The 17,075-nt window shown below is 61.9% G+C and overlaps 3 protein-coding genes across 8 annotated transcripts; 2 read left to right on the top strand and 1 right to left on the bottom strand.

Annotated features, from left to right (window-relative positions):
- Positions 1-103: 103 nt before the first annotated feature.
- Positions 104-3,524, top strand: YPEL3 (yippee like 3). 4 transcript variants are annotated; one of them, XM_013046595.2, is made up of 6 exons: positions 104-266; positions 663-713; positions 961-1,143; positions 1,247-1,290; positions 1,504-1,612; positions 3,040-3,524. In XM_013046595.2, exons 3-6 carry the CDS (start codon positions 1,027-1,029, stop codon positions 3,127-3,129), a joined length of 360 nt encoding a protein of 119 aa, XP_012902049.1. In that variant the 5' UTR covers positions 104-266; positions 663-713; positions 961-1,026; the 3' UTR covers positions 3,130-3,524. The 4 variants fall into 4 exon arrangements, with proteins under 4 accessions (XP_012902049.1, XP_004774012.1, XP_044928564.1 ...); XM_004773955.2 differs by lacking the exon at positions 663-713; XM_045072629.1 differs by lacking the exon at positions 104-266 and having other exon boundaries at positions 303-805.
- A 98-nt stretch (positions 3,525-3,622) lies between these two features.
- TBX6 (T-box transcription factor 6) lies at positions 3,623-8,979 on the top strand. 2 transcript variants are annotated; one of them, XM_045072616.1, is made up of 8 exons: positions 3,623-4,791; positions 4,882-5,116; positions 6,103-6,370; positions 6,485-6,631; positions 6,725-6,795; positions 7,876-7,949; positions 8,032-8,215; positions 8,298-8,979. In XM_045072616.1, exons 1-8 carry the CDS (start codon positions 4,674-4,676, stop codon positions 8,509-8,511), a joined length of 1,311 nt encoding a protein of 436 aa, XP_044928551.1. In that variant the 5' UTR covers positions 3,623-4,673; the 3' UTR covers positions 8,512-8,979. The 2 variants fall into 2 exon arrangements, with proteins under 2 accessions (XP_044928551.1, XP_044928550.1); XM_045072615.1 differs by having other exon boundaries at positions 3,623-4,409; positions 4,621-4,791; positions 8,032-8,349.
- Positions 8,980-9,313: 334 nt separating this feature from the next.
- On the bottom strand, positions 9,314-16,515 carry PPP4C (protein phosphatase 4 catalytic subunit). Of its 2 annotated transcripts, none has more exons than XM_045072617.1 (9): positions 16,406-16,515; positions 16,010-16,174; positions 12,664-12,715; positions 12,032-12,082; positions 11,709-11,810; positions 11,051-11,224; positions 10,822-10,948; positions 9,839-10,028; positions 9,314-9,754 (listed from the first exon to the last, which is right to left on the bottom strand). In XM_045072617.1, exons 2-9 carry the CDS (start codon positions 16,105-16,107, stop codon positions 9,625-9,627), a joined length of 924 nt encoding a protein of 307 aa, XP_044928552.1. In that variant the 5' UTR covers positions 16,108-16,174; positions 16,406-16,515; the 3' UTR covers positions 9,314-9,624. The 2 variants fall into 2 exon arrangements, with proteins under 2 accessions (XP_044928552.1, XP_044928553.1); XM_045072618.1 differs by having other exon boundaries at positions 16,387-16,479.
- Positions 16,516-17,075: the final 560 nt, after the last annotated feature.

The following is a 17,075-nucleotide window of genomic DNA, read 5'->3' as shown; positions in this document are numbered from 1 at the left end:
GGGGGAAGGGCCGGCCCGGCCTGCGCCGGCCGCTGTGTGACGCGCCCCCTCATTTGCATGCGGCGCGCCGATTGGCCACGGCGACCGCCGGGACCAGAGGCCGGCCCCCTCCCCCTCCCGCCGCAGCGGCGGCAGCAGCTGGTCTCGGTGTAAACAAGTCGCGGCGGCTGCGAACCCGGGCCGGGGGGGACGGCGCCCACCAGGAGCGCCCCCCACTCCCAGGCCAGGCCACCCCGGCGGACCGGGCCCCCGCGCGCCCAGGCGAGGTGAGGCCCGCATCATCAGGGCTGCGCGTCGCCCCGCGCCCCCGCCCCGCCAGGGAGGACTGCCCCCTTCCCCCGGCGCCCGTCCCCGACCCCAGCGCCCCAGGTGAGCCCCGGGGTCTCAGGTAAGGCTCCGCGATGCAGGTAAGAGCCCCTCGGCACAGACAAGGCCTCAGCGGCCCCCCCCCCCAGGTAAGAGCCCCTCCCCTCCTAGGTGACACCCTCCACCTTCAGTGAGGGCCTCTGCCTTCTCCAGGGGAGGGACCCTCTTCCCACGTGAACTCCGTGTACCTCGAGTGGAGCCGCGTCACCCCCACCCTACCCCCGCCCTTGGCAGTTCAGGTGAGGTCCTAAGGACCATCCAGTTCCTAACCCCTCCATACTTTACCCCTAAACCAGAACCGACAGCTCATCCACTCTGAAGCCCCCTCCTCCAGCTGCAGCTGTCAGGTCAGCAGGGGTGAGGCCGGAAGTAGATGGGTGACTCACCTCAGGCTCCTCCAAGCCTCAGTTTCCCCATGATGCAACTTGAGGCCTCCTCAGTGAGTCAAGACTGAGCCCGCTCTGGCCCCCGGAGAAGCTGCTGGCTCTGGGGAGGAGACAGCAGCCAAGTGTGACAGAGCATCCCCATGGCCCTGGGTGTGCCTGCAAGTGCGTGGCCCAGGTCCTGACCGCCCACTCCCTCCCTCCCTGGCAGGCACTGGGCTCCCTCTGCTCCCCGTGGGCTGCTCCCCGCGTGGGGCCACTGCCCCCGGCCCCCGCCATGGTGCGGATTTCAAAGCCCAAGACGTTTCAGGCCTACTTGGATGATTGTCACCGGAGGTATAGCTGTGCCCACTGCCGCGCTCACCTGGCCAACCACGACGACCTCATCTCCAAGGTAACCAGGTCACCGTCGGGGCTAGACTGAGAGACTAGAAGGGCTACGTGGCAGCTCTCCGCCGGCGACCCTGACTCCCTTCCTCTCTCCCTCCCACCCTCAGTCTTTCCAGGGCAGTCAGGGGCGTGCCTACCTCTTCAACTCTGTGTGAGTATTCGGTTCCCCTTCTTTCTCTCCGTGACCTCTGTTGGGACCTGTGGCCCCCAGCATCACGCTGAGACTCCCAGAGTCCCCCGATTGCAGCTGGAAGATGCGATCGCCCTTGTCTTGGATGCTAAGGACAGACACAGTCGGATACAAGCTAGAGGGGGGCTTTGTGATGGCGGGACCCTCCCTGGGACTCCCCCCGTGTCCCCGCAGGGTGAACGTGGGCTGCGGGCCAGCCGAGGAGCGGGTGCTGCTGACGGGCCTCCATGCTGTCGCTGACATCCACTGCGAGAACTGCAAGACGACTTTGGGCTGGAAATATGTGAGTCCATGACCTCTGACCCCAGGCTCCCCTTGACCCAAGCTCCCACCAGCTCCTCTTCACAGGCAGTGACACAGTAATCTCTCAGAGCCCACAGGCCCAGCTCCCACGAGTCAGACTGTCTTTTCATGCCCTGCCCATGCTCTCTTCTGTCACATCCTGCAAGGGCTTTCAGAACTTTTCTCTCCACCCATCCCTCTCCTCACAGACACACACGTGCCCGTTTTACAGATGAGGCCATCATCCGGGTGGCCATTTATTGAGGGCTTATGGGCCATGCACTGTTGTGTGTGCTTGGCACACTTTCTCTGATTCCGTCATTACAACAATACTGTAGGTAGGGTCTATTGTTAACTTCACTTTACAGTAGCAAAGAAGGCCCAGAGATGTTAAGTAACTTTCTCAAGGTCACACAGCTGTAAGGGACAGCATAGGGATCAGAATCCAGGTGGTGTGTTTTGTTTTTAACTCCACATCCTTGATGGCCAGCTTCCACTGCCGTTCAGAGATTCCGGGAAGTTGCCCAGGACCCCACAGCGACATGGAGCTTGGGTCCATGCGCCTCCTTTTCACTGCTCTCATTGCCACAGCTGCTGTCCAGGGTCTCATGTCACGACCCTGCGTCTCATTTCCTTATTTGGCAGTGGAGGCAAAGGCCACAACCTGGCACCCAAAATTGTTATAGGGATCAGATTAGATGCAGCAGAAGAAGACGCTCTTGGGAAATGGCAAGGGCCAGGACTCCTCACGCACTACTCGGGGCTGCGGGCCCTCTGTGGGGTGCATGTCTCAGGTGGAGGCAGTTCACCTAACCCAAGTTCACCCTTGGCCTAGCCACAGATTTGCTCTGTGCCCCCAGACGGATGGCTCGACCTCTCTGGACCACTGACAGAAAAAGAGATGGCCCAGTCCAGGGGTCAAAAATTCAAGGGCTTGCAGGTCTAAGCAAGTATGCAGGCTTGCATACTTTTTGGGTTTGCAAAAGGGGCAGCATAGCTCTGCGGAGGGACGGGGCAGTCCGTGGCGAAATGGATTGAACTCAGCCCACCTGTATTTTAGTATTTCAAAGTCATTTTTTCTAAACTCTGCTGCTTTGTTTTTCTAAACAAAACACATGCATAGGTCAAAACTGGCCTTCAGCTACCAGTCTGTAATCCCTGGACCTTTTAGAAACTTCCATAGTCTCTCTGTTGGTATGGACATTAGTACTTAAAAACTACCGGTACTTCAGAAAGCTCAGTCTGTCCGATTAGCGAGAGACTGGCTCTGTCAGTTACTGGCTCTGTGTCTTGGGACCAGGTGGTTTGGCTTCTGTGCATGACAGCTCTGTCCTATGTAAAATGGGGCCAGGCATAGCTCCTACTCAACCCTGATCCCTTTTGGTAAAGCCCTTGCTCCAGAGATGACGTCCTCTCCCCTCTGTTCAGGAACAGGCCTTCGAGAGCAGCCAGAAGTACAAAGAGGGGAAGTACATCATCGAACTCAACCACATGATCAAAGACAACGGCTGGGACTGACCCCTGCTCCCGCCGCATGCGGCTCGAGCCCGGCCTGGCCGCCCGGGGGCGCCTCTGGCTTCCCTCCGCGAGAAGGGAGCTCTGGACCCTCAGGGCCCCTGCAGAGGAAGGATCCAGCTCCTGTACATATATTTTATTGCATGCACTGTGACCTTGGGGGGCGATCAGAAGGCGGAAGACACCCCCGCACCTCCCTGCGATCTGGCTGGCTTGGATCTCGTTTTTAACCCCTTCGTGCCCCGCCTGCCCTATAGATATGGCCTGTGTGCTGCTCCCCCGGCCCGAGTGCACCGTCTGCCCTGTGAACTCCTCCCACCGGGCCCCTCTTACCCCGCGCCCGTCTGCTGCCCTCGTTCTGTAGCGTTTGTACATAATAAAACAATGGAGTGGAGACAGCCCCGGGCTCACGCGGAATCCTGGAACTGGGGACTCCAATGCGGATTCCTGCCTCTATAGACCTGGTCTTTTCGGGGCCCAACGTGGCATGGGGTAGGCACTGCGGTCAAAGCCGGGAGTCTGCGCTCCGCGGGCTCAGCCACCCGAGACCGAGGACCGATCCCACAGCCCCGGCGCTTCCCAGCCCCACTAGGCCTACGGAGGCCTTGACCTCGGCTGATCGGCGCCTTCTCGGCTTGAGCGTTGAGCCGCCGCCTAGAGGCAAGCTCTCCCGGGAGGCGAGCGCGCCGCGGGTTCCAGCGCCCCTCGTCGCGACTACACGTCCCAGCGGCCCCAGCGGCAGCTGTCCGTCTCCTCTCCTCCGAATCTCGGCGCTGGGCTTGCTGGGAAGTGTAGTTCCGAGGGGCCCCCAGCGCGGGACCTTCTGGGAAAGCCCGGCTCGGGCGGTCAGAGACTGTCGAGCTGCGCGTGGCCCCGCACCTCGGAGTTCCTGCGGAGGGCGGAGGTTTTGCGGAACGGGGAACAGGAAGGAAGGACTCCAGGGGTTCGGGCCTCGGCCGCGGACTCCTCGAGGACCCCAGTGCCCCGCGTGACAACAAGCTCACGCCGAGCGCCTCCAGCGCTGCTCTTTTCCGCCAGTCATGCTTCGTCCCTCCGAGCCCTGGCTTCCAAGTGGAGGGGGCAGGGGGAACCCGCCAGAAGAGTCTGGGGCGCCAGGGTCTGCCCCCGGACTCGAGGCTCCATCCCAGGGTCGAGGCCCCGCCCCTCAGTAGCTTATCCCTAGCCGGGGCTCCCCCCGTGGGAACGGGGACCAGCTGGCCGGAAGCGCCAAACTGCGTCCCTGTCGAGCCCCGGGGGATCAATCAGGCCGAGGAGCTAATTATGTAATGAGGGGGCAGGGGGTCGGAGCTAATGAAGCCCGGAGGGGGGGGGAGAGAAGGGGAGGGTACCCAGGTATCCGGCCCCCTCTTGGACCCCTTCCAGTCCCCAGGGGTCTCCACCCCAGCCCAACTCCAGGGCCCCAAATAGGGGAGGGGCTGTGATCCTGGGTCTGGAAGGGGCTGAGCTGTGAGCTATAAAGGGGGCATCTCTCAGCACCAGGGGACTGACTCTAGGCAGCGTGACCTGAGGCCAGACGGGAGCACTCCATGTACCATCCACGAGAGTTGTACCCCTCTCTGGGGACAGGCTACCGCCTTGGGCCCCCCCAGCCGGGGACAGATTCCAGCTTCCCGCCTGCCCTGGCAGAGGGCTACCGCTACCCTGGTGAGCATGGGGACCAGCTCCTGTGTCGGGACCGCTGAGGGCTGTGACCCTCTGCTGGCTCCTCATTCTGCCCCCCCACCCCTTCTCTAGATCTGGACCCTCCCAAATTGGATTGCTTCCTCTCCGGGATTGAAGCTGCTCCCTGCACCCTGGGTGCTGCCCCACCCCTGCCCCCGCTCCCCCCAGCCCTGGGCACTGAGCCAGCCCCCCCAGCCCCTGAGGCCCTTCATGCACTCCCCGGAGTCAGCCTGAGCCTGGAGAACCGGGAGCTGTGGAAAGAGTTCAATTCTGTGGGAACAGAGATGATCATCACCAAAGCTGGGAGGTGAGGGGCGGGGCCAGGATGTGCCCGGGGGGCGGGGCCAGGGTCAAGGGGCCCAGGGTGTGCCCGGTGGGGGTCTCCTGGGAAAGGCAGAGTTCCTGGTAATAGGGCTAGGTCTAGGGGTTGCTAGAGGGTCTAGAGCTCTGCCTAAGTTCAGGGTGCGAGTGTGGCCTGGGTCAAGGGTGACTCTAGGGCTGGATCGGAGTCATCTGGTGGCAAGGGCCGAGAGTCAGTCTGTGGAATCTGTAGCTGGTTTAGGGACCAACCTATATAGCAAGGGTCCTAGGTCAGTCTGGGCCTGGGTCAGAAAGTCTGGCTGGGTGATAGGTTCATTTGTGGCCCAAATCGGGGGTCCACCTGCGGCCAGAGCCAGCACTGACACTACCACTAGGGTCAAGGTCCAGCCAGTGACTGGCATTCAGGGAAGTCTGGCCAGAATCAGGGTCAGTATGTGACTAGGTCTGGGGTCCCCCTGGAGGCAGGGATGTGGCCAGTGTGTGGCCCGTGTCTTTCCAGGCCGGGAACTCAGACCCGAACATGCTAAATCCTCCGTCCCAATGCAGGCAGGACATTTTTTTTTTTCCTGAACCAGGTTTGGCCAGCAGTGTAGACTCTGGTGCTGGAGATTAGGTGAGGAGACCAGAGTGGGGAGCAGCAGACTCCCGGCAAGATTAGAGGGACAGAAGTGTGTCACCACTGCTTCTGTGGATGGAGTTGGAAGGGGCCAGGAGTCAGGGGTCCTGGCTCTGGTCCTAATCTGCCCTGTGACTCTGGTCAGATCTCCTGTCTGTTCTGTTCCCCGAGTGTAAAATGGGATGAGACAAGCCTCCGGCTCCAAGACCCTGCCCTCTGAATTCTAATTCCACCTCCGTGGACGTTTCTCTGCCAAAGCTGGGTGAGCCCACAGCGGCTGTGCCCCCTGCCGGCGCTGTGCCCCCTCCCAGCCCCAGCCGGTAGCGCCAGGCCTCTCCCATCCCTCCCCTGTCCAGGCGCATGTTCCCTGCTTGCCGAGTCTCAGTCACTGGCCTGGACCCCGAGGCCCGCTACCTGTTTCTTCTGGATGTGGTTCCAGTGGACGGGGCTCGCTACCGCTGGCAGGGCCGGCGCTGGGAGCCCAGCGGCAAGGCGGAGCCCCGCCTGCCTGACCGCGTCTACATTCACCCCGACTCTCCTGCCACGGGTGCCCACTGGATGCGGCAGCCTGTGTCTTTCCATCGTGTCAAGCTCACCAACAGCACCCTGGACCCCCACGGCCATGTGAGGCCCCAGCTGGCGGGGAGGACAGGTTGAGGGGTGGGTGTGGGGGCCCCCCTGGGCAGGCGGGGCATCACCCTGGGCAGGCGGGGCATCACCTCGCTCCTTCTCTCCCAGCTGATCTTGCACTCCATGCACAAGTACCAGCCCCGCATCCACCTGGTGCGGGCCGCCCAGCTCTGCAGCCAGCACTGGGGGGGCGTCGCCTCCTTCCGCTTCCCCGAGACGGCATTCATCTCTGTGACAGCCTACCAGAACCCGCGGGTGAGTGACCGCTTTGGGGGGGGGTGGGGAGGGGATGGAGGGGTGGGCTCTGCCCTGGCCGCGGGAGCTTTGACCCTGGATGTGTGTCCCCAGATCACACAACTGAAGATCGCCGCCAATCCCTTTGCCAAGGGCTTCCGGGAGAACGGCAGAAACTGTAAGAGGTGGGCACTGTTCATTCATTCCCTGGTTCGTTCAACAAATGCTTGTGAGCCGACCACCGTGTGCCAGGGACACAGCAGTAAGTAAAGACATTTATTCCCTCGCGGCTGCCCGTTTAGCACCTGCTGTGTGCCCGGCACAGTTCTAGACGCTGGAGACCCATCCGTGAACAAAACCAAGGGCCCTGCCCTGATGGGACTGGTCCTCTAGGGGACAGAGTAGGCAGGTCAACAGAGAGAAATAAGTGAAATATAATATGTCAGGGATGGGTTCTAAAGAGAAAAGAAATAAAGGCAGGAAGGAAGAGAGGACGGACCGGAGTGAGGCCTGTATTAGTTTTAGAGGCGTGGTCAAGTCCTGGAGGACCTAGAGTGGGTATCCGAGGAAGAGCGGGCCAAGAAGCGGGAACAGCCTGTGCGAGGGCCCTGAGGGAGGAGCGTGCCTGCGGTGCGACTGGAGAGGAAGAGGCAAGAGCGGTGAAGGGGAGCCACGTTGGACAGTGGAGGTGTGTTTAGGACTCGGCTTCTATTCTGAGTCGAGTTCAGCTCCCTCAGAGCCGTCCTTTGCCGTCAAGGCGGGGACAGACTGGGAGCCGGCCATCAAAGGGTCACCCTTACAAATGTAAACTGTGGACCCATGACGAGGGAGCTTGTGCCATGCCACGGGAGGTCGGGAGGACTTCCCTGAGGAAGCGAGACAAGAGCGGGAGCTGAGACAGTGAGCTAAGGACGGGAGCAGGGACAGACGGACGGAAGAGGGCTCCGGCGAAGGGCGGCTCGGCAAGCCGGGCGGGGGGAGCCGGCTTCGGACCACGCCCTCGCCTTCTAGCTTGGAAGCCTTTTCCCAAATGCAATACACGCAGCAGGAAACCACTGGAAAGTTTTAAGGGGGAAATGGAGCCTGACTCTGCCACTTTCTAGTCACTTAGTTCTCTGGAGTTCCTTCGTCTGGAGAACAGGTAGAATAACAGCACCTGCCTGACAGGGTCCCTGGGAGGGTGAAATGCTTGGCACCCAGCAGGTGCTGTTATTACCATCATCATCATCATCATCATCATCACGTCATCGGTCCCTGTTCTCCAGGGAGCGAGATGCCCGTGTGAAGAGGAAACTGCGGGGCCCGGAGCCTGGAGCCGCAGAGGCCTATGGGAGCGGAGGTGAGCGCAGTCCCAGGAGTGACGGGGCCGGTCCTCAGGTGCCAGTCCCCCTTAGCCCAGTCTGTCCTCTCCATCTGCCCAGATGCACCAGGCGGCCCCTGCGACTCCACGCTGGGTGGGGACGTCCGTGAGTCGGACCCAGAGCAGGCCCCGGCCCCGCGGGAAGCTGCCCCGGCCCCAGCTCCTCTGTGCGGCGGCTCCAGCGCCGAAGCCTACCTGCTGCACCCCGCGGCTTTCCACGGAGCCCCCAGTCACCTTCCAACCAGGCGAGTGGGACAAGGGCACAGAGCTCGGCTCCTCCGCGCTGGGGGTCCCTTTCCCGCATTCTGACCCGTCTCTTTACTTCAGGAACCCCAGCTTCCCTGAGGCTCCAGACTCGGGGCATCCAGCGCCCTACTCGGCTGCGTTCCTGGAGCTGCAGCCTGGGCCAGGGGGCTCGGGGTACCCAGCCGCTGCTCCCCCAGCACCCTTTGCCTCACACTTCCTCCAGGGGGGCCCCTTCCCCCTTGCCTACCCTGGCCCCGGGGCTTACTTGGATGTAGGCTCCAAACCAATGTACTGAGGTGTCCCTGGGCCCTCCGCCTGCCCCCACACCCCATCTTCCATCACAGAGCTCTGCCACCCTTCCCCCAGGCCTGGGGCCCCATTCCTTCCACTGGTCCCATCCCCCATGCCAAATGGCTGCCTGGGGCCTCCCCCACCCCACTTCACACTTTGATTTCACTCCCACCCACCCCGGCTTCAAAGCTCTGGCTAAGCTGCTGGGAGTCCAGCTGGGGCCAGCTTCCCCTTCCAGGCTCTCACCTCGGTGTGAATGGAGGGAGGCTCTGCCTGGCCAAATGGGGCCACTGCCCAACGCTCCCACCTCCTGGGCCTCACCCTTGGGCTCTGCAAGTTCTAGCCCCTGGCCCCAGTGCAGGCCACACCGGTCCGCTGTCAGGACCAGAGTATTTTTGTTAATAAAACTCCAAAGACCTCAGTGCTCTAAAAACATCAGCTAATGCTATTTAGCCGTGGGCGGGGCTGGGTGAGCGGAGGTTTTGTGGGGAGACCTGGGCCCCGATTTTGACTTGCCAGTTTCTAGCTGCTTGACCTCATGCGTGTGAATCCACAGCTCTCGGGCTATCTCCTTTTTAGGGAAGTGGGGAAATCAGTGTCCTGATGCTCACTTGAATTAAATGAGAATTAGATAAGCTGCTTTTGAGAACCCAGCCCTCCACCTAGCATGTGGCAAGCCTTCTGGAAACAGTCACTGTCACTAGATCTAGACCAGGAAGCTCTGGGGCAGTCAAGGTCCTCTGTGCCCCCAGGGCCCAGGCTGGCGTTGCTGCTTGTGACCGATCAAGTCTGACACAAACCCAAAGACCATTTTTCTCCTTTTATTAGAATTTTTCTTTGTTTTCTCTCAAAATTTTTTATCTAAAAACAAACAAAAAAAAAAAAAAAGGAAAAAGGAAAAAAGAAAACCAGAAAATTATTGGAAACTCCATGGTTCAAGTGGGGAGAAAGGAGAGGAGCCTGGAGCTGAGGCTCCGAGCCTCTCCAGAGAGAAGTCCTCACCCTCGAAGTGCCCTCTCCGGGGGGAGAGCAGAGCCGAGACAGCCCCCGATGCCCAGCCTCAGTCTGGAGAAGAGGGCAGAGTCACAGTGGTCCGAGGGCCAGGGGGCTGGAGGGATCACAGGAAGTAATCGGCCACGGGCTTCTTGGAGGGGATGCCCCGGGTCTCCTGGGGAGCAGCCTCGAAGATGATGAAATCTTTCTGGAGATGCTCATCCAGCTCCAGGATGGCGGCCACATTCCCGCAGCTGGAAGCGGGAGGCGGGGGGCGTCAGCAGCATGTCGCGCCTGGCTCCCCACCCCACCCCGACCGCCTGGCCCCGGTGGCTCACCGGTAGCAATAGTTGGGCGCCGACCACACGGTGAGCACAGTCTCGTTGAAGTGCCACTTGTAGCCTTCCATCACCAGCTGGTGCGCGCGGCAGATCATGTCAATGTCGTTGGCCGCGTTGAACTGGGCGACCACGTCGCTGCCGAACAGGTAGCCGGCCCCACGGGGGCTCACGCCCCAGCCTGTTGTGTCTGAGGCAAAGGAAGGCAGGGATGGGGGGAGGGGGTGTCCTCCAGGCCCCTCCAGTACCCACCGCCCTTCAACAGAGAACAAGCCATCCCCTTCTCCCAATCAGGCCCGTGGGGCCGGAGCCCAGGGCCCGGGTGTGCGCCAGGGGATCCCGGGGACAGGGCAGCAAGTGCGGGAGCCGCTAAGATCCAAAGGAGACAGAATGTTCGGACAGTCGGAGCGACCCCATCATCAGTGACCGTGTGATTTACTGGCTGTGACAGGTGTACCCGAAAGTAGAAGGAAGTGACCACGCGGGCGGGTCCAGCCAGTGTGAAGGGGGCTTTCCCGCCCCCCTCCCCTGGTTGGGCTGGCAGGGCAGTGAGGGAGCGGATGCTGTGTGACCACAGAAGGAGTTCTGGACTGGGACTGGGGAGACTCGGCTTTCAGTCTCAGCTCTGCTCCAGACGGGCTGGGGAACCCCACAAAATGAGGGCTCCTCATGGGGCCAGCATCCCGGGAGTCCACCCTCTGCAGAAGCCCCTCCACACTGAGGGCGCAGAGGATTTTGTCCCCAACAAGCCTCTGAGCGATGAGACACACGCCCAACCCCTCTCTGAGCTTCAGCTCAGCCCATGCTCCCCGGTCCCCACCAAGGGTGCTGGTGAAGACCCGGCCCTGCTCCGCTCTTCCCCACCGCCTGGCCCGACCGTCCGTTCCACACTGTCACCTTTAACTGTCCCTTTAACCACAGGACCTCCTCAGTCTCCTGCCAAACTGAAGGGAGAGCCCGCCTGCCAGCCCGCCCGCCCTCACCTTCGGGGTCAGACCAGAGCAGGTCACACATGGGCCCGTCATGGGGCACCTCTTGCTTCCGGTCAATCGTGCGGATCTGGTCCAGGGTCTGGATAGAGGGGGACAGGCCCCCGTGCACGCAGAAGATCTACAGGGGGACGAGGACGGAGCAGAGGCGCGCTGAGCCCCATGCCTCTCCCGGTGCCTCCCCTCGCCCTCCCATCCCCGCAGGGCCTGGTGGCCGGCCTACCTTGCCATCGATGATGGCCGACAGGCTGAGGTAGTCAAAGATCTCAGTGCAGTAGCGCCACACGGTCACCGAGCCGTATTTGCGTAGACACTCGTCATAGAAGCCGTAGACCTGCGTGATCTGGCGGCTCTCATGGTTGCCCCGGATCAGGGTAATCCGGTCAGGATAGCGAACCTGCGGGCAGCCACCCACACGGGGCTGGGGGCTGGGCTCGGTCCCTCCCTTGTCAGCTCACGCACCCCTCCCGGAGCACCGACCTCGCAGGCCCGTGTCCCTCCTCTGGGGGATCTGAGGCTTACCCCACTCAACCACGTACTCACGGGCTCCTCTATCCCCAACAGGTGCCTACCCAGACCCCCGGTGCCCTGTCACCTCGCCCACCAACAGACACCATACCTAGGCGAACTCCATGCCCTGCCCCTGCCTGAACACAGGGGTCCTCTCTTCCCTCCCCTCCAATGCGCAGCTCCTGCTTCTCCTCCAGGGGCCCCATCACACGCCCTCGAGGCAAGGGAAGTGGCTATGCCCACCCCCTGGCAAGCCAGACCGCAGCAGAACAGCTCAGAGCTGGGGGCGGATGGGTCAGGAGACCAGGGCAGAAAGGAAACAGGTCAGGCCCGAGGGCCCAGCTGGGAGCACCCGAAGCCTGGGCTCCCACCTTAAGTGCCAGCAGCAGGAGGAACGTTTCGACGCTGTAGAAACCGCGATCCACAAAGTCCCCCATGAAGAGGTAGTTGGTCTCAGGGACATCACCACCCACCTGGTGGGGGGGGTAGAGGCAGGAAGATTTTGGTTGGTCCCAAAATGTCCCACACCACGGTGGCCTCTTTGCCCATCAAGCGGCAGCCCCCTTCCGACGGCCCACCTAGCTAGAGCCCCTCACCTGCCCGCCATGCGCCAAACTCACAGCTTCCGCTCTCAGTGAGGGGGGCCTCCCAGTCAGCCCCCAGGCCATCGGTCCCCAAGTCACCCCACACTTACTCTGAACAGCTCCTTGAGGTCATAGAATTGCCCGTGGATGTCGCCACACACCTGGGAGGTGAAGAGAGGCGGGCTGGACCTCAAGAGTCTGAAACTCCGCTCCCGGAGACCAGCCTTTAAAACACCCGCAGCTGCAGGAGCTCCTCGCCGCTCCTGGCCAAGTCTCGACTTCTCAGGGCCAAGTCTACCCCTTACCCTGACTTGGCCGGGTCTGGATCACACCCCATCCCGCATGGAGTGCCAACTGCTCTGGGAGGGCAAGAGCTCGAGCCAGGTCTACAGCCGGACCCACAGCTTCTGGAAGGCCTGACCCCCTCCTCTCCCTCTTGCCCTCAGAGAGCCCAGAAGAAAGCTACTAGGACAGAGAACACACGCGAGCGTGTGCAGCACAATCACTGCCACGGTAAGAGGCCTTCTGCTCAGGCCAAGCACATGCCCCCGCAGACCAGAAGAGCCTTCCCACAACATCTACTTGGAACAGCAAGGCTCCCTCGAAGGCAGGAGAGGGAGTAGACACACGGCCTCCGGGGCTCTGAGGGATGAGGGGCAGACCTCGGCAGCCGCCAGGAGTAAGGGGACTGCCCGGGCCCCGAGAACGCACGCCGGGCTCCGCGGGGGCGGGCGGTACTCACGGTGACGGGCGAGTCCACTCTCTGCACGTTGCTCTCCTCTACCAAGATCTCTCTGGAGACAGGAGAAGACCAGGGTCACCACAGCCGGGCCAGCCCAGCCCGACTCCTCATCTCTCTGAGGAGGTCAGAGGCCGTCCTCGAGCCAGGATGGGCTGACCGCGCTTCCCCAGGCCAGAGCCCAGACCCCTACTGCATCCGAAGCCCTTCCAAGAAGGCAGCGGCCTTCCGAGCCTTGACCCTCCCGGCTGCCCTTTCACACGTCCAGGGCTCCTTCCAGAAACAGAGCCCTCTGCTCAGGCGGCTCTCTCAGCTGGAGCGCTCTGAGACCGTGTCCCCCGCGGAGCCGACAGTCCCTCTCTGCCCGTCACGGAGGCCTCGCCCAGGCCGTCCGAAGGCACCCAGTCATCAGACACAGCGTCACAGACCTGCGCTGTGCTCCTTCCTTATTTAGAGGGGTGACAACGTTGTGCTTTCATTTCTCCCTGCAGTGGAGTCTACTACTCCTCGGGAGTTCACGACAGAAAACCACTTGGTCGGTAACAGCCAACGGAAGAGGCGCCATGCTTCCGGGTTTCCACCTTGATGACAGCGGCAGGGACCACTCCAGATCACGCCCTGCCCTGGGACCGCAGGAAGAGCTCTCGTCGATGACGGAAGAGCCCACCCAAAGGCAGACACTGTGGCGCCGCCCACTGCTCCGAGGAGTAAACTGGCCAGAGTCCAAAAGGGCGGACTTGAACAGGAGGCCTGGCTCTGGCCTCTGACGCTGTAATCAAACCGCTCTGGTGTGGGAGGGCCCGGGGCACTTGCCTACCTTTCCCTGCCAGCCTCCGAGCAGACTAGGGGACCCCGAGCTCGGGTGGTTTTCCTATGTCCCCGAGCGTACGCTGACAGAGGCAGCTGGAGGGAAGCGTGCGTGCCTGGCTTTCTGGCAACAGCAAGAAGCCTTGGCCGGGGTCTGAGGGCTCATCTGGCAACCAGGCCCTCCCACCAGGACTGGCTCTTGTGTCCAGCATCTTTCCACATCAACTGCTTGTGATGACCTTCCCAGCTGACCAGCTGAGGCTCTTTTCATCCTCACCTGACAGAGAAACCGAGCTTAGAGAAAAAAGGGCAGGATCAAGGTCACAAAGCTGGAGAGTGAAAGACGTGGAATTCAGAAGCCTAATGGACGAAGAATCTGTGCCAGTCTCATCCACAGATTCCGGTCTCACGCGCCCCACCGACCGGTGCTAGCAGGGCCCAGCACGCTCTGGGCACAGGGGCCAGTCTCTGACCCCAGCTGTCACTCACAGCGCACCATCTGCCCTCTCAGGGCTCACACCTGCCCACCGCCACTTCCGCAACACATGCCACCGTTAGGACGTGCCTGCCGAACTCCCAGTCCCTTTCCCCGCAAACGCAGAATCCCACTCGAGCTCCATAACGACATCAAAGTTCTGAAGAGGTAAAGTGACTTGAGCAGGGTCACACTGTTTACAAGTGACAAAGCTGGAATTCATACTGGAGACCACTTGATTCAAACCCTCCGCTCTGGGGCGCTGCTGTGGCTCAGTCCATTAAGCATCTGCTTCAGCTCCGGTCATGATCTCAGGGTCCTAGGATCGCGCCCCACGACAGGCTCCCTGCTCAGCGGGGAGTCTGTTTCTCCCTCTTCCTCTCCCCCTACTCGTGGTCTCTCTCCCTCTGTTTCACTCTTTCAAATAAATAAGATCTTTAAACACACACAAAATCCCTCTGCTCTCTCACTACGCTAATCCATCTGGAGCACGTGGCGACTAGTTCTCTAGATGCGAGCACTAGCTACCATCACCACCAAGTCAATCCAGGCCCTTGGGCAAGGTGAGTCTTACAGGAAAAAGAAGGGTGCCAAGCAGTAATTGGTTCCTAAAAGTGCCTCCCAAGACTGAGAGAACAGGGGTGACTAAAAACACATCGGGGCTGGCCCAGGCAGGGAGATTTTCTTGAGCTGGCGAAACACAGAGTCACAGACACGCATTTAAAACGAGGCCGTGCCGGCTCGTCAAACAGGCCTGGTCTGGCCGCTGTGGGTCTGTCTGAGGTAAAGCCAAGCAAGGGGCTGAGAGCCACCCGTTCAGAAGTCAGGCGGCCACTTTCTCTCTGGGTGACCTCAGTCGGGTCACGAGGCCTCTAGGAGTCATGTAAAATAGTCCAACCTCAGAAGACGGCCGTGAGAAGACAGGAGTGGCGTGTCAGTGGGAGGCCTGTTGTAGGACGGCGGGCCTGCTGTTCAGCAAATGTAGGGTCATCCTGCTGGCCCTTTCCCCGCAGAACCATCCGCAGTGTGATACAAGCCACAAAAAGTACCTCAGGGGAGGCGGGTAAGTGGCCTTCTCACTGTGCCCACGCATCTCAGAGCCTCCACTCCGCCTGCTCCTAGAGGCCTTCCCTGGTGCCATCAGTCCTCGTGGGCGGTCCCCTCGTCCTACTCGGTACTGACAGCAACACCTGAAGACCGCCGAGCTTACGTCGTACCAACGCGCGGCACCGAGCTTGTCCCAAGCACCAGCTTACTGGTGCTTCACCACCGTCTTCTTAAATACTATTATTCCCTCTTGACAAGTGAAGAAACTGGCCAGCGACCTCGCGATCCCCGACCGAGCCAGCGACCTCGCGATCCCCGTCCCAGCCAGTAAGCGGCGGCACTCACATTCCCACCTAGAACCACCGCCTTCCGAAGCCTGAGCTCGTAACCACCCGGTCATCCTTCTTCCCGGGGGGGGGGGTCTCCCGCCGCGGCGGGTTTAATGCTACTCTGGCTGATCCGCTACCATTTCACACAGAACACGAGGTGACCCCACGCCGCGGCCTGGAGACAGGACCTGGAGCGCTGGCTTCAGGCTCCATCCCTTACTTGCTGGCTGACTCTGAACACGAGTCCCCACCTGCAAAACGGGGACAGCACCCGCCGCCTTCAGGAGCGGTGCTTAGAGTTAAAAGAGTTTTATAAGCCAGAGTGTTTCGCTTTCCTGCCTTGGACTTTTATCCTGGTGGACACTCCCTTTCATCGTCTTACTCTTCGAGGCCTATCCCCAGAGTTCAGTTCTCCCAAGAAACCTCTGTTCCCCCGACAAGTTAGGGCGGCCTCCCTGAGCTGCTCCAATACTTTTTACGAAAACTCTCGAACGCCACTGAAAACACATCCCCTAACACTGTGAGTGTCCTTCTCCGGGTCTGTCTTCTCCCAACAGGCCGGCTGCTCCTCGAGGGAAGTGGCCCTAGTCTGCTCCTCTCCGGGAAAGATTTCAGGACGAGCGAGGCCCCAGGTCCCCAGCTGGGTCGGCCCCGGGCCGGAACCCCCGCAGAGCGGGGCCACCGGGCTCACCTGGCCTTAGCGCACAGGGCCTTGACTTCGCTCTCTTTGATGAGCTCGCAGCGCCGCAGCTGCTCGATCTGCCGGTCCAGGTCGCTGATCTCCGCCATGGCCCACCCCCCCCCGGCGCGGGTCAGAGCCGGGGCCGCCGCCCCCTCCGCACCGCACAGGGGTCTCCTGAGAAAGGCGAGGACGCGCCCGTCGATCAGACTGTCCGCAGCGCGCCGGGGGCGGAGGGACTGAGGCAACGCGACCCTGGAGCTGGCCCGACCCCCCCGCCCCCGCCCCCGCTCACATCGGCCCCCGATCCCCAGCCGTCCCACGGCCCTGGCCGCTCCCCGCGAACTCCCGTCGGACCCGGCGGCCCCGCGTTCGGGACGGTGGCCTACAGGGGTCTCCGACTATTACCGCCGCCGCGACTCCGGCTCCCGCGCCCGGGCTCCCTGCCTGCCTCCTTCCCTTCGCTGTGGGCCACCGCCGCCGCCGCCTCTACTTCCGGCCCCGCCGCGGAAGCCAAGGGGGACAGTTCCGCCGCGCGCCGGATGTGGCGTCATACACACCCGCCCCTCCCGCGCCGCGCCCCGAACCCCACCTCCCGAGCCCGAGAATGGGCGCGAGCGGAGGAAGCGGAAGTCGGCGGCCTGCGGGGGGGGGAGGGGGGCGCGGGCGGAGCGGGAGGACGCCTCGGGCCGCTCCCCTCCGGCCTCAGCGAGGGAAGCCAGCCGAGCTGCGGCTCCGCGTGGAGCTCCGCTGCACGTTTTATCGGACTCGGCCTCCCGCGTTCCAGTCCCGGGGGGCCCACCTGCAGCCCCGGTGCTTAGAACACGGCTGGGCCCGGCCCGGCGAAGCTCCGTGCAAGTTCGACGGATGGAGCCAGCCTGGCCCAGCCTCCTTCCCCGGCCGCGGGGAAATCCCTGCCCTGGAGGACCTCTCCGTGAGAGGCAGAAGGGCCACCTTGCTCACACCTGGCTTCCGTCTCAGAGTGACCGATTCCAGAATAGCCCCAGACATCCACCCTCCGTTGCTTCCTCTGGTCTGCAGGCCCATTTCAAGGAATCCGCTCTAGGTTCTCCTCCAT

The sequence above is a fragment of the Mustela putorius genome, unplaced genomic scaffold, assembly GCF_011764305.1.
Source record: "Mustela putorius furo isolate JIRA1106 unplaced genomic scaffold, ASM1176430v1.1 tig00004039_pilon_pilon_pilon, whole genome shotgun sequence".
Taxonomy (NCBI): domain Eukaryota; kingdom Metazoa; phylum Chordata; class Mammalia; order Carnivora; family Mustelidae; genus Mustela; species Mustela putorius.
The sequence above is the reverse complement of the archived record's forward strand: the minus strand, read 5'-3'. Positions and strand labels throughout refer to the sequence as shown.